This window comes from Heterodontus francisci, chromosome 5 (genome assembly GCF_036365525.1).
Source record: "Heterodontus francisci isolate sHetFra1 chromosome 5, sHetFra1.hap1, whole genome shotgun sequence".
Taxonomy (NCBI): Eukaryota; Metazoa; Chordata; class Chondrichthyes; order Heterodontiformes; family Heterodontidae; genus Heterodontus; species Heterodontus francisci.
In genome coordinates this window covers 48,172,290-48,185,353 of record NC_090375.1, presented here as the reverse complement: position 1 = coordinate 48,185,353, position 13,064 = coordinate 48,172,290, and the positions used below count along the sequence as shown (strand labels likewise).

Sequence of the window (13,064 nt, the reverse complement as noted above, 5' to 3'; positions counted from 1 at the left end):
CTTTTATGTTTCTAGTTAGCTTCCATTCATAGTCCCCTTCTTTATCAATTTCTTGATCCCCCTTTGTTGGGCTCGCAGTTGTTGCCAATCCTTAGGCTTACCACTTTTGCTGGTGACCTTATAAGCCACTTCCTTTGACCTAATGCAATCCTTAAATGTTTTTGTTGATTCACTTTTCCTGTTGGGTTTTGTGTCTTAGAGGAATGTATATTTGTTCTAAACCATAAAATACTTATTTAAATACTAGCCATTGCCTGTTTACCATCAAATCTTTTAATGCATATTCCCAATCCACCATAGCCAACTTGCCCCTCATACCTCAAGATTCTGAGGGGGCTTGATAGGGTAGATGTTGAGATGATGTTTCCACTAGAGGGCAAATCTCAAACTAGGGGCATAGTTACAGAATAAGGGGACACTCTCATTTAAAGCAGATGCAAAGGAATTTCTTCAGAGGTTAGTGAATATCTGGAATTCTGTACCCCAGACAGTTGTGGAGGCTAGATCACTGAAAGTATTTAAATCGAGGTAGATAGATTTTTTGAAATATCAGTGTTGAGGGCCATGAGGAGCTGGCATGAAAGAGAAGTTGAGGTCTGGGGCAGATCAGCCATGATTTTATTGAATGGCGAGGCAGGTTTGAGGGCAGGGGGCGAATGGCCGACTCCTGCTCTCATAGGTGAGTGATGGCAGGGGAAGGGGTTGGCAGCAAGAACTCAGTGGCTCTCAGTGGGCCCGCCCTTCCCAATACTGAATCCCTTGATCAGGCATAGAGTGTCTTTGAATGAGAGGGCACTTCCTCCCCACCCCTGGTCGCTGGGTTAATAGCAGTGTGGCGGGAAGCGGCCCTTAAATTGGGCATTAATTACCCCTCAAGGGCCTCCATTGGCAGCAGGGTGTGACGTAATCAGGGTACAGGCGGGAAGGTGGCAGAGTTCCCACCTGCCACCATCCCACCCGATTAAATGTTCTCCCTACCTCCAAACTTGCCATTGGGTGGGGGGGGGGGGGGGGGGGGGGGAGAGAAACAAGAGGGGTGGGGGAGCAGTGGAGAACAGCATAAAATCCAACCCTTGGCGTTTGTATACAGAAGGTCTATGCACAGCCTGATGCAGCCGTACACAAACGTGCCTATCAGGAAGAGGGTGATGTTTGGTACATTCCCCCTCTCCTTCCATCCCCCTTTATCATTACCCTACTTATTGGAGAGAACTGAACTAAGTTAAACCAGCACAAATCTCATGGTGGAATGACACTAACCACATTATGGTATGAATGAGATATGCAAATGCTGAACTCACCTTTCCAAACAGATGAGAGATCACAACATCTGTCAGATTAGATGTCCAACCAGTAATCTAGGAGGAGGAGGAAAAAAAAAGTTTAAGAAGTTTTTTTAAAAAATCACTAACTTGACCCTCACACATTACACAGCAACTCTGGTTTCCTCTCCTGAGAATCAACCATTAGCAAGCTTTTATGTAAAGTTTTGTGGCTTGTTATGCAATGCAACTATGGGGAGGACGACAGCAGCAGACATCAGGTGGACAGTCACATAGATGAAGTTTAATGCAGATAAGCGTGAGGTTATGTACCGTAGAAGGAAAAAAAAAAATGGAGGGGAATTCACAAAGTAACATTTGAGACTGTGGCAGGACAAGTTGATACAAAGCTTACAGGATCCTTGGTTTTATTAAAAAAAAAGGCAGAGTGATAAAATCACTGGTTAGGCCTAGACTACAATAATGTGACCAATTCTGGGAACCATACTGCAGGAAAAATAGCAAGGCCTTGGAGAGGGGCACAGGAGATTTACTAGCATTAGCAAGGATTAGAAACTTCTGTTATGTGGAGAAGCTGGGATTGTTCTCCTTACAGCACAGAAGGTTTAAATAGGTGTTTAAAATTAGAATGGATTTTGATAGAAAAGAACCTGGAAGGAGGGTCATTAACCAAAAGCTCAGATATAAGGCAACAGGCAAAAGAAACAGGCAGGGAGAACAGGTGGAACAGCCTGAAAGGCTGTGCAATAGAAACTAAGAAAATTGTATTTCTACCAAAAAGCAGAAATGTTCACAGCCATGGGGAATGAGCAACGGAATGGAACTAATTGGGTAGCTCTATCAAAGAACCAATGAGGCAAATGGCCTCCTTTTGTGATGCATAATTTTAACATGGGGCATGGTGGGTGGAAAAAGGCAGCCAAAGGAAAATAATCCACATGCCTGGTGAATGTATGTCCAATGTGCTATTAGTCCCTGGTTACAACAGATTTCCAATCAATTGAATAGCGTGATTGACTCTTAAATGCCCTCTGAAATGGTCTAGCAAGCCACTCAGTTGTATCTAACCATTACGAAGTCAATATAACAGAATGAAACTGGACGGACCACCCGGCGTCGACCTAGGCACCAGAAACAAAACCAACCCTGTTGACCCTGCAAAGTCCTCCTTACTAGCATCTGGGGGCTTGTGCCAAAGTTGGGAGAGCTGTCCCACAGACTAGTCAAGCAACAGCCTGACATAGTGATACTCACGAAATCATACTTTACAATGCCCCAGACACCATCACCAGGTATATCCTGCCCCACTGGCAGGACAGAGCCAGCACAGGTGGCGGCAGTGGTATACAGTTGGGAGCGAGTTGCCCAGGGAGTCCTCAACATTGACTCCGGACCCCTTGAAGACTCATGGCATCAAGTCAAACATGGACAAGGAAACCTCTTGCTGATTACCACCTACAGCCCTCCCTCAGCTGAAGAATCAGTACTCCATGTTGATCACCACTTGGAGGAAGCACAGAGGGTGGCAAGGGCGCAGAATGTACTCTGGGCTCCACTACTGACCGAGCCCTAAAAGGACATAAGCTGCTAGACTGGGTATGCTACAGGTGGTGAAGGAAGCAACAAGCGGGAAAAACATACTTGACCTCGTCGTCACCAATCTGCCTGCCGCAGATGCATCCGTCCATGGCAGCATTGGTAGGAGTGACCACCGCACAGTCCTTGTGGAGACGAAGTCCTGCCTTCACATTGAGAATACTCTCCATCTTGTTGTGTGGGATAGATGGGATAAATGGAATAGATTTCAAACAGATCTAGCAATGCAAAACTGGGCATCCATGAGGCACTGTGGGCCATCAGCAGCAGCAAAATTGTACTCAACCACAACTGGAGGAGGTGGCTGCACGAATATCCCCATCCTCAATGATGGGGGCGCCCAGCACATCAGTGCGAAAGAGAAGGTTGATGCATCTGCAACAAGCTTCAGCCAGAAGTGCCGAGTGGATGATCCATCTCTGCCTCTTCCAGAGTCCTCAGCATCACAGATGCCAGTCTTCAACCTATTCAATTCACTATGCATGATATCAAGGCACTGGATATTGCAAAGGTTATGGGCCCTGACAACATTCCGGCAATAGTATTGAAAACCTGTGCTCCAGAACTTGCCGCACCCCTAGCCAAGCTGTTCCAGTACAGCTACAACACTGACATCTACCCAGCAATATGAAAAATTGCCCAGGTATGTCCTGTACACAAAAGGCAGGGCAAGTCCAACCCAGCCAATCACTGCCCCATCAGTCTACTCTCAATCATCAGTAAAGTGATGGAAGGGGTCATCAACACTGCTATCAAGTGGCACTTGCTTAGCAATAACCTGCTTACTGATGCTCAGTTTGGGTTCCGCCAGGGCCACTCAGCTCCTGACCTCATTGCAGGAGGTTCAAACTGTTTTACTTGGTTCAAACATGGACAAAAGAGCTGAACTCGAGCGGAGGAGAGAGTGACTGCCCTTGACATCAAGGCAGCATTGGACAGAGTATGGCATCAAGAAGCACTAGCAAAATTGGAGTCAATGGGAATCGGGGGAAAACTCTCCGCTGGTTGGAGTCATACCAAACAGAAAGGAAGATGGTTGTGGTTGTTGGAGGTCAAACATCTCAGCTCCGGGATCAAATACCTTCCTTCAATCATAATGTCAGAAATGGGGATGTTCGCTAATGATTGCACAATCTTCAGTACCATTCGCGACTCCTCAGATACTGAAGCAGTCCATCAAGAAATGCAGCAAGACCTGGACAATATCCAGGCTTGGGTTGATAAGTGGCAAGTAACATTCGTGCCACACAAGTGCCAGGCAATGACCATCTCCAACAAGAGAGAATCTAACCATCTCCATGACATTCAATGGCATTACGATCGCTGAATCCCCCACTAATCAACATTCTAGGGGGTTACCATTGATCAGAAACTGAACTGGAGTAGCCATATAAATACTGTGGCTACAAGAGCAGGTCATCAGCAGAAACATGAGCCTCAAATTTAAAAAAAAAAAAAAGAGGGCGCAGTAAGGAGCCACTGAGCCCTAAGTAAGCAATGAATCTGATAAAGTGGTTGTTTGGCTGTTATTAATAGCTGGGCCTCATCCATAAATTTTAACATGGACCTGCTCCAACCTAGCTGGTGGGCAGGAGCAAGATTTTAGCAGAAGCCTGGGACAAGGAAAGGCCAAGGCTTCCTTGCGAGGCCCAGAACAGCACTTTTGCTCCTTCTGGTCCACAAGGAAACATAAAATTATATTATGAAACTTATCAGCCTAGGCCTCTTCCACCCCAGAATCCATCCCTTGGCAGATTTGGCCTAACAGGGATAGCAGTCACAGCTCCTGATCAGCACTCTAATATTGAAGTCAGGACCTGAAATTCATATTTAAAGATAGACCTTGCTTTCTTCCTGTGGGTGCCCTGCTCAAGAGCAGGTTCACATGGGAAGGCCGTGGAGTCAGAAGGAGTAAGTGACTACCTTCATTTAACTTCCCTCCTGCCCAGTTTACAGAGGTGGGAGAAGAGACTTAAAATACAGGGCCAGTAAGCCACCTTTTCTCCAGAGATGCTGACCAGCCTATTGGATATTTCCAACAAGTTCTGTTGGACAAATGCTGGTTTTCAGTGCGTTCCAGATTCCAACCACCCGCTCAGTGAAAATGTTTTTCCTCAAAGCCACTCTAAACCTCCTGCCCCTTAACTACTTAAATCTATGCCCCCTGGTTATTGACCCCTCCGCTAATGGAAAACATTTCTTCCTATCTAACCTATCAATGCCCCTCATAAGTGATGCATGGTCTCATCCGGTTGAAGAGGATCAAGTAGTTCAGATCCATTCCTGGAAGTCTACACAATTCCTCAACACACTATGGAGAGGGAGGATACTTGAGGAACAAATCCCAATAACCCTGTTCCAAGCACCACAGGGATCACAATTCAAACTAGGTGACACTCCAACAGAGGTAGGAAAACATCCATGTAGCTCCTTCTGACACTTCTCCCTGCTCTACCTTAATCTTTAAAAGAATATGAACTAATACAGATAATTAACTGAAATTACTTACATAAATGTGTGGTTTTGAAAATTCCCAAACAAAATATATAACTGCATGAAAACCAGTACTTGATGATTTTCTGTGAGTAATGGTCGAAGTGAGTAATTCTCTCAAGTGTATTGGTACCAATGCACACAAAATAAAATAATGGTAATAACACTACTTCTATATTAACATTTAGCATAATTCAACAATTCAGTAGAACAAGCTTTGTCAAGCAGTTAGAATTTATAGCTGGATCGCTTGATGTCTTATTTACTAGAAAGTCTCTAGAATTGCACTACCTTGGTTGCTGCCCAGTCCATCCATCCTTCAGCGCAGCAATTGATATTAATGAGACACAGTCCCTCAACAAGATCAGGAAAAGCCAACTGGAAGAGAGGAAAACATGAAAGTGCTGAAGTTATTTGTAGCACACTCACTTCAGTATGTCAGAGGTAAAAGTAAAATTAAGGGTCCATGACCTTATAAGATACTGATGGTGGATGAGGCTCTCTACTGACAGCAACGACCCATAAATTAGCTCTAGACCATTAAAGTGGACAAGGGAAGTACCATCAAACTTACAGCAAATTTAGTCAGGATAAATGCACCAGCTCCAACTCCTATTCCAATAATGCTCTTCACACTGAAAGACAAAAAAAAAAAACATTTTAGCCATCTGCACTGGAGCAGGTGAGATGCAATGAACATACAATTGTGGGACAAAAAAAAAAGTCTAAATTACTCCTGTTGACCTACAAAGACCCAGCTTGAAAAGTATGCCAGACCAGTGCAGTAAACAAATGCTTCTGCATTGATTTCAGCAAATACGATTGCTTACATGGACGGCTTCTAGTATTAGGAAAAATACACTGAAACCTTATTAAACCTATAGAAGGGTTGAAAGACTAAGTGAAAAGTAACACAAATTTTCCCTTTTTAAAAAAAGTTTAGAGTGAAAATATTTCTCTGAAAAGGCAGTTGTTGCTGGACAGGTGATGGAATGGTTCAGTGCATACACTGGCCAGGATTTTATCCAAGCGACGGGGGCCTCAACATCCAGCCAGGAATCCTGCATCGCCTCTTCTGTGGGAGGCCCGTAAAATTAAGAGCCAATTAGGCACTTAACTGGACAGCAGTAGTTCTTCCACGAAATCAAGGATGCCAGCCCAGAGCCGGCAACCAGCCTGCACTGTTTTTCCTGCCGTGCTTCCCATGCGGCTGGATGAGGCCCTTAATTAAGGGCCTTAAACCAGCGGTAGGGCGGGAAGGCTAATCATAGGCCTTTCCATCCTGGACTTAATTTTGGCGGAGGCAGGACGTCCCCTCCCCCCGCCACTGTCCCATCTGATTATATGCTCTCGCTGCCTCCAAACCTGCTGCAGCAGAAAGCATAAAATCCCCCCCCCCCCCCTCACCATGTCTTTCAACACTAAACCTATAAGACAAGATGGGCCCCAGGCTTCATTTCTGGTCTGAGAATTGGCTTTTCATCTATGCAGCAGCTAGGAGTGCTATAATCGATTTCAATGGTGCTGGGCTCGGGAAAGGTAAAGTAGGGAAGAATGGGGTGGGTTGGAGAATAAAAAAAAAAAGTAGGGCCCCTTGTCTAATTCTTATGAATTGACCTCCACTCAGACGACACTAAGATTGGTGGAGTAGCAGATAGTGAAGGGGACTGTCAGAGAATACAGCAGAATATAGATAGATTGGAGAGTTGGGCAGAGAAATGGCAGATGGAGTTCAATCAGGGCAAATGCGAGGTGATGCATTTTGGAAGATCCAATTCAAGAGTGAACTATACAGTAAATGGAAAAGTCCTGGGGAAAATTGATGTCCAGAGAGATTTGGGTGTTCAGGTCCACTGTTCCCTGAAGGTGGCAACGCAGGTAAATAGAGTGGTCAATAAGGCATACGGCATGCTTTCCTTCATCGGACGGGGTATTGAGTACAAGAGTTGGCAGGTCATGTTACAGTTGTATAGGACTTTGGTTCGGCCACATTTGGAATACTGCGTACAGTTCTGGTCGCCACATTATCAAAAGGATGTGGATGCTTTGGAGAGGGTGCAGAGGAGGTTCACCAGGATGTTGCCTGGTATGGATGGCGCTAGCTATGAAGAGAGGTCGAGTAGATTAGGATTATTTTCATTAGAAAGACGGAGGTTGAGGGGGGGACGTGATTGAGGTGTACAAAATCATGAGAGGTATAGACAGGGTGGATAGCAAGGAGCTTTTTCCCCCAGAGTGGGGGTTTCAATTACTAGAGGACACGAGTTCAAAGTGAAAGGGGAAAAGTTTAGGGGGGGATATGCGTGGAAAGTTCTTTACGCAGAGGGTGGTGGGCACCTGGAACGCATTGCCAGCGGAGGTGGTAGATGCGGGCACGATGGAGTCTTTTAAGATGTATCAAGACAGATACATGAATGGGCAGGAAGAAAAGAGATACAGAAGCTTAGAAAATAGGCGACATGTTTAGAGAGAGGATCTGGATCGGCGCAGGCTTGGAGGGCCGAAGGGCCTGTTCCTGTGCTGTAAGTATCTTTGTTCACTCATGCATGCACTCTAGTGAATACTGGGCGAGAACAGAACAAGATAGGATTCAGCAAAAGTTGGCACCTTCAAGTCAAGTGAAAGAGAGAATTGGGCGGCAAAAATCATTACATAAATCAGTAAATTTAACAGAGCATATAAAATGTCTTAGCACTTGCATCTCACGGATAGCTATGCACAAGAGTGTATATAATCAATGGCAAGGTCAAGTACTACAGTTTGCAAAAACAGAATATTTAGCAATCACAATGATACATGGGTTGAGAATCATGCACATTAACAGATTGAAGTCTTGCTAAATGAATTATTGTTTATTGTATGAAAATTGCAGACTTGAGGACTAAAACTTTATGGCCCCGCCACCGAAATCGGTGGCGGGCGAAACGTTGCGGAGCATCTGTGATATTAAGCGCAGTGCCTCATTTAAATAGCCGGGGTGGACCACCCCTGCTTCAAGGACATGCAGGGTGCAGGCCGTCCATCCCCATCAATGGCATCAGCTGTCTTTGTGCAGGAGCGGACACCATTTTTGAAAGGCTTCGAGCCCTGCATTACAATTTAAATATTTAAAGATTGATTAAAAAAAGAAATAAGTTTATCTTGACCCTCTCCCACCTCCCCAATAACCACAGAATTAAATACTTGCTGTCACCCCCTCCCAAAACACTTGCGTTGTCCATCTGACCTTCCACCACTCCCCTCCCCCAAAGTGCATAAACATTACACCATAAACCTTCCCACCATCCCCTACACCAATGATATGACTTTGGCGCCCCCCCCCCCCACTCCACTTTTCCCCCCAACCACCCACTGCACCAGCACTGAGAAACTTACCTATTCCTCCCCAACAGTGTTCCACATCAGTCCCCCGGATGGGGATCCGATGGGGCAGGAGTGCCGGCCACCAGCATAAAGATCGCACCAGGACCGACAGTGGGATCGCAACGTTAATTAATTTGTTCATTTTAATTAATTTAAATGGAGCTCCTGTCACGAGTGGTGGGGGCTCGCTATGAGGCCTCTCTGCTGCCAGCAATATTGGGCCGGGCCTTCCTGGTATTGAGGTCTGTGGCGGGCTTCTCCCAGAGGCATATTCCAGAACCCCTCCCCACCTCACCTTCGACATCGGCGGTCAGTAAAATTCAGCCAAATCTTACCCAAAATGTTTCAAAATAGCTGGAAGCATCTCTGCCATTTGGTCCATAGATGGGTACTGGTATCTACAAATCAGATGCAAAAAGTTTACATTTTCTTCAAAACAGCACTGTTTTGAAACTGCTTTGTTTCTCATCTGAAACACCATCACTACTTAAATCCACAATCCTCAAATATTTGACAATTAGAGGCACCAAACAGAAAGCGCGCATTGAGTCAAATCAACCGGTTTGCAATCATTGCAGAACAGTGACCTTACCCAGTCATCTGGGCAGGTGGCTTAAATTACAATATAGTATTAAAAAAAAAAATCACCCTATGAATCTGTAGTCTAAAAATGTACTATAAAAGTTTGAGTCTTTTAGACTAGAATATTTGCTTAAATATTATGTAACTGCTCATGCTCCTTAGCCTATAAGTGTGTCCAATTATAATTTGGACACTCGAAAACATTTCAAGCAACTTTGACAAAGTGGCCAAAGCAGTCAAAAGTAACTGCCAACTTGAGACAAGATTATGTTAACTGCTGAAAACAAGAACATAGGGGTTTTTAAGAAGAAACTCCTGCACTTGAACAGTTTGGTGGAGACAATAAGTATTGCATTACTTCACAAATGACTCAACTAGTTAGGATAATTAATAGTAACGAGACACCAAAAAGGTCTCAAGGCAGGAGTTAAGTGATTGCAGCAGTAAAACTGGCCTAAACACTCTAGGCTAGAAAACGATGATCAAAAAAAAAGTACTCCCACATATAGTTGGTAATTCTCCTGATAATTGCAGTCTGTTAATTGTATGCAGGTGGTGGGCATTAACTGGGGATTCACTTGTGCTCCTAAAAATAGGAACAGACAAATTGGTGGTTGGGTTAGGAAGTGCATGTTGGTAACACAGAGCTGTAAATAAAAGCTTGTTTAAAAAAAAAAGTGTAAAGATTAGGCTCCAGTTCTATCCTTCACCATCCAGCTTCAGGTTACACAAATGGCAAGTGTGGGGAGAGGGCAGAGTTGGGCTCAGTTGTGAAAAGCCTGCCAATACAGAGTTTTAGGCTTTTGTTTACTAGTTAAGTGTATATATAGGAAGGATCTGTTCCTTGAGAAGCAAAATGCCTTCAGGAACATAAAGACAGAAGGGAAAAAAAGTAAAACTGAAGTGGGGTGAAGGAAAATATATTGAAGATATTTCTGCAGCAATTCACATTCCAGATGAGCAGTGGAATAGGGTACAAGAGATATCAATTTACAACAATAAAAAAGGCGGTGAAGCTGGTCAGTGGAATTCCCAAAAACGAGCCATTACAAACCTGCAGTTATCTGCTAACCTCAAGCCATCTGGCCTAGACAAGACTCCAGACCCAAGTAATGCAGTTGACTCTCAACCACCCGCTGAAATGGCTGAGCAAGTCACTCAACTGTACGAATAATGGTCCAATAGGAATAAAACTGGACGAGCCCAGCATTAACGCAAGCACCTGACCTAGCAGCACTGTGGGTGCAACCTGAACACACAAACTGCAATAATTCAAGAAGGCTCACCACCACCACCTTGAAAGTTGATTAGAATGGATAATAAATGCTGGCTTTGCCAGCAACAGCCACATTTCATGAATCAATCAAAAAAAAGGTTAATTATCTTTTGTTTGCTTGATATGACAATACACACACACAGAATGGTCATCCTTACCCATGCGGAAAGGTTGGAGCTCCCTCTTGCTGGCCAGGTGCATTAACATGATAAACAGCAAAATGTAGTGTGATTTCTTGCATGTCTTCAGAATTGAAGAGAGCGTCGAAGCATGATTTGTCTATAACAAAAAAAAAGAGAGGGGAACACTTTAACCATTCAGTAGACTCAGAAGGCTCATAGATGATGGGGGCAATTTTCTAAGTCCATACCACCGACTGTGAGCCTTATCTGGTGGCCACCTACATCAAGAAGTCACTAGTTAGCTGCAAAAGGATTTTCCATTCATTAGTTAAAAGATAGAAAAAAATCAAAAGGCAGTGTGCCTGCAATTTTCTTAAATGTGATGCTAGCTGCGAGCAGGTTTATCAGTGAATTTAACAACTAAAGAGGGCTACTTGCAGCTAGGGCAAGTGCTAGAATAGTTTAATTTTCCTTTAATGGTTACCTCACTATAGCTCTGTATTTGGTATTCAGTTAAACCATGTACAATCCGCAAAAGAGACAAATGACCATTTTTATCTTGATGTGCAAGGCAATTTTTAGAAGTTGGGAGTTTTAACACTTGGATTTGGGAAATATTTATACTAAAAGCATGGCAGATTCTATGTCTTGAAACTATACTGCATTTTACAGCTTTTCTATTTATATATAGCTCCTAGTTATTCTTATCCTACAAGTTGCAAAATAGCTTAAGATCAAAGCTCATACATTTAGAAATGTAGTGTATTCAAAGTGTGCCACTACCAACAGGTGTGACAAAACCCCGACTAACAGGTTTGACATAAAACCTAAGGCTTTGTATAGAAGTTTAAGCCTGAAAGGCAAGAACTCTGACTTAGGTACTTGAACTGATTTATGTTCCCAGCAGGATATGAACATAGTAATACTGTTTAAAAACACAAAAAAATAAAAATTCTTGGAAAATTTAAATTAAATTTATACGATCCTGCTGAGGAAGTTTTATTTACTAGTTATGAAAGACAGATGATTATCCACAATGACAAAGAACTGGAAGAATTTTCTGAGAAAAAAAAAGGATCAGGTAAACTGAATTATGTACATGCTCACAGGAGAGCAGGCGATAAAATGCTCCGAAAACAAGCATAGGTCAACAGCATGCTGGATTTGGGGGGAGGGAAGTGGGAAATTGCTGTCACAATTTAAATTGCCTGCAATCCAGGTTTGTCAAATCAATGTGGAGAGCTCTAAATTAACAGAATTAATGCATATAGTTAAAAAATAAAGAAGATTTATTTGAAGAGACAGAACTTTAGATGCACAATAATCACAATAGCAACACCAAGATTATTTACCTGCAATTCCCCCATTCCGGGGCTTGCAAGAGAAGTGACCTGGGCTGCATATTCACAAGTCTTTGAAAGTGGCAAGGTGGGTTGATAAGATGGTTAAGAAAGCATATCGAATAATTGGCTTGGTAAATAGGTGAAATGAATTTTTAAAAAAGCTAAACCTTTACAAAAAGTTACTGCTTAGGCCTTAGCTAGAATACAATCTGGGCACCACACTTTAGGAAGAGTATCAAGGTCTTGGAGAGGATACAGAAGAGATTTACGAAGTTGATACCAGGGATGAGACTTCACATATGTGGGAGAGATAAGGAAACCTAATAAAAATATTGAAAATTGAGGGGTTTTGATAGAGCAAGTAGGGAGAAAGAGTTTCCTTTGGCAAGTTGGATCAGTAACTAGAGATAATGTACTATTATAATTTTGTTAAAATAACAGGGGAAATTAGGATATTTCCCCACCTCCAGTGACTGTTACGATCTAAAATGTACAACCTGAAAAGGATGGTGGGAAGCAGATTCTATTAGGATTTTTCTTTTTATACAGCATAGAAAAGGTGGCCATTTGGCCCACTGTTACTTTGAAAGAACTATCCAATTAGTCCCACTCCCCATTCTTTTCCCACAGCCAACAAATGTTTTCACTTAGCATTTATCCAATTCTCTTTTCAAAGCTATCAAATTTTCTTCCACTATTCTTTTAGTCAGTGCATTCCAGATCATAACTTGCTGCATAATTTTCTTCCCACCGCCCCTCCCACACGCACATCAGGCTGAATTCTATTAGTGCGCGGCGCACACACTCGAGACATGCGCCGCGGAGCCACTGTCCTATTACGCACGGCGGCACATTAGCATGGAGGGGCGGAGTGCTGGCCCCCAATGACAGAGGGGGCGGCTGCTCTGTCCCCAGCAACGGTGTTCGGCGCTACTGTGCAGGCACCATTTTTAAAGGGCATCAAGCCCTTTACTAACATTCGAATTTTTAAAAGGGAACACACGTT

General features: G+C 43.5%; 1 protein-coding gene across 6 annotated transcripts in view; it reads right to left on the bottom strand.

Moving 5' to 3' along the window:
- Window positions 1–13,064, bottom strand: part of LOC137369823 (protein NDRG1-like) — a 110,158-nt gene that overhangs the window by 34,002 nt on the left and 63,092 nt on the right. For all 6 annotated transcript variants that reach the window (XM_068031388.1, XM_068031387.1, XM_068031385.1 and 3 more), the window contains 5 exons: window positions 10,752–10,872; window positions 9,071–9,133; window positions 5,947–6,007; window positions 5,664–5,750; window positions 1,302–1,358 (listed from right to left, as the gene is read on the bottom strand). In XM_068031388.1, coding sequence (XP_067887489.1) covers window positions 1,302–1,358; window positions 5,664–5,750; window positions 5,947–6,007; window positions 9,071–9,133; window positions 10,752–10,872 — 389 coding nt within the window. The remainder of the gene's footprint in view (window positions 1–1,301; window positions 1,359–5,663; window positions 5,751–5,946; window positions 6,008–9,070; window positions 9,134–10,751; window positions 10,873–13,064) is intronic.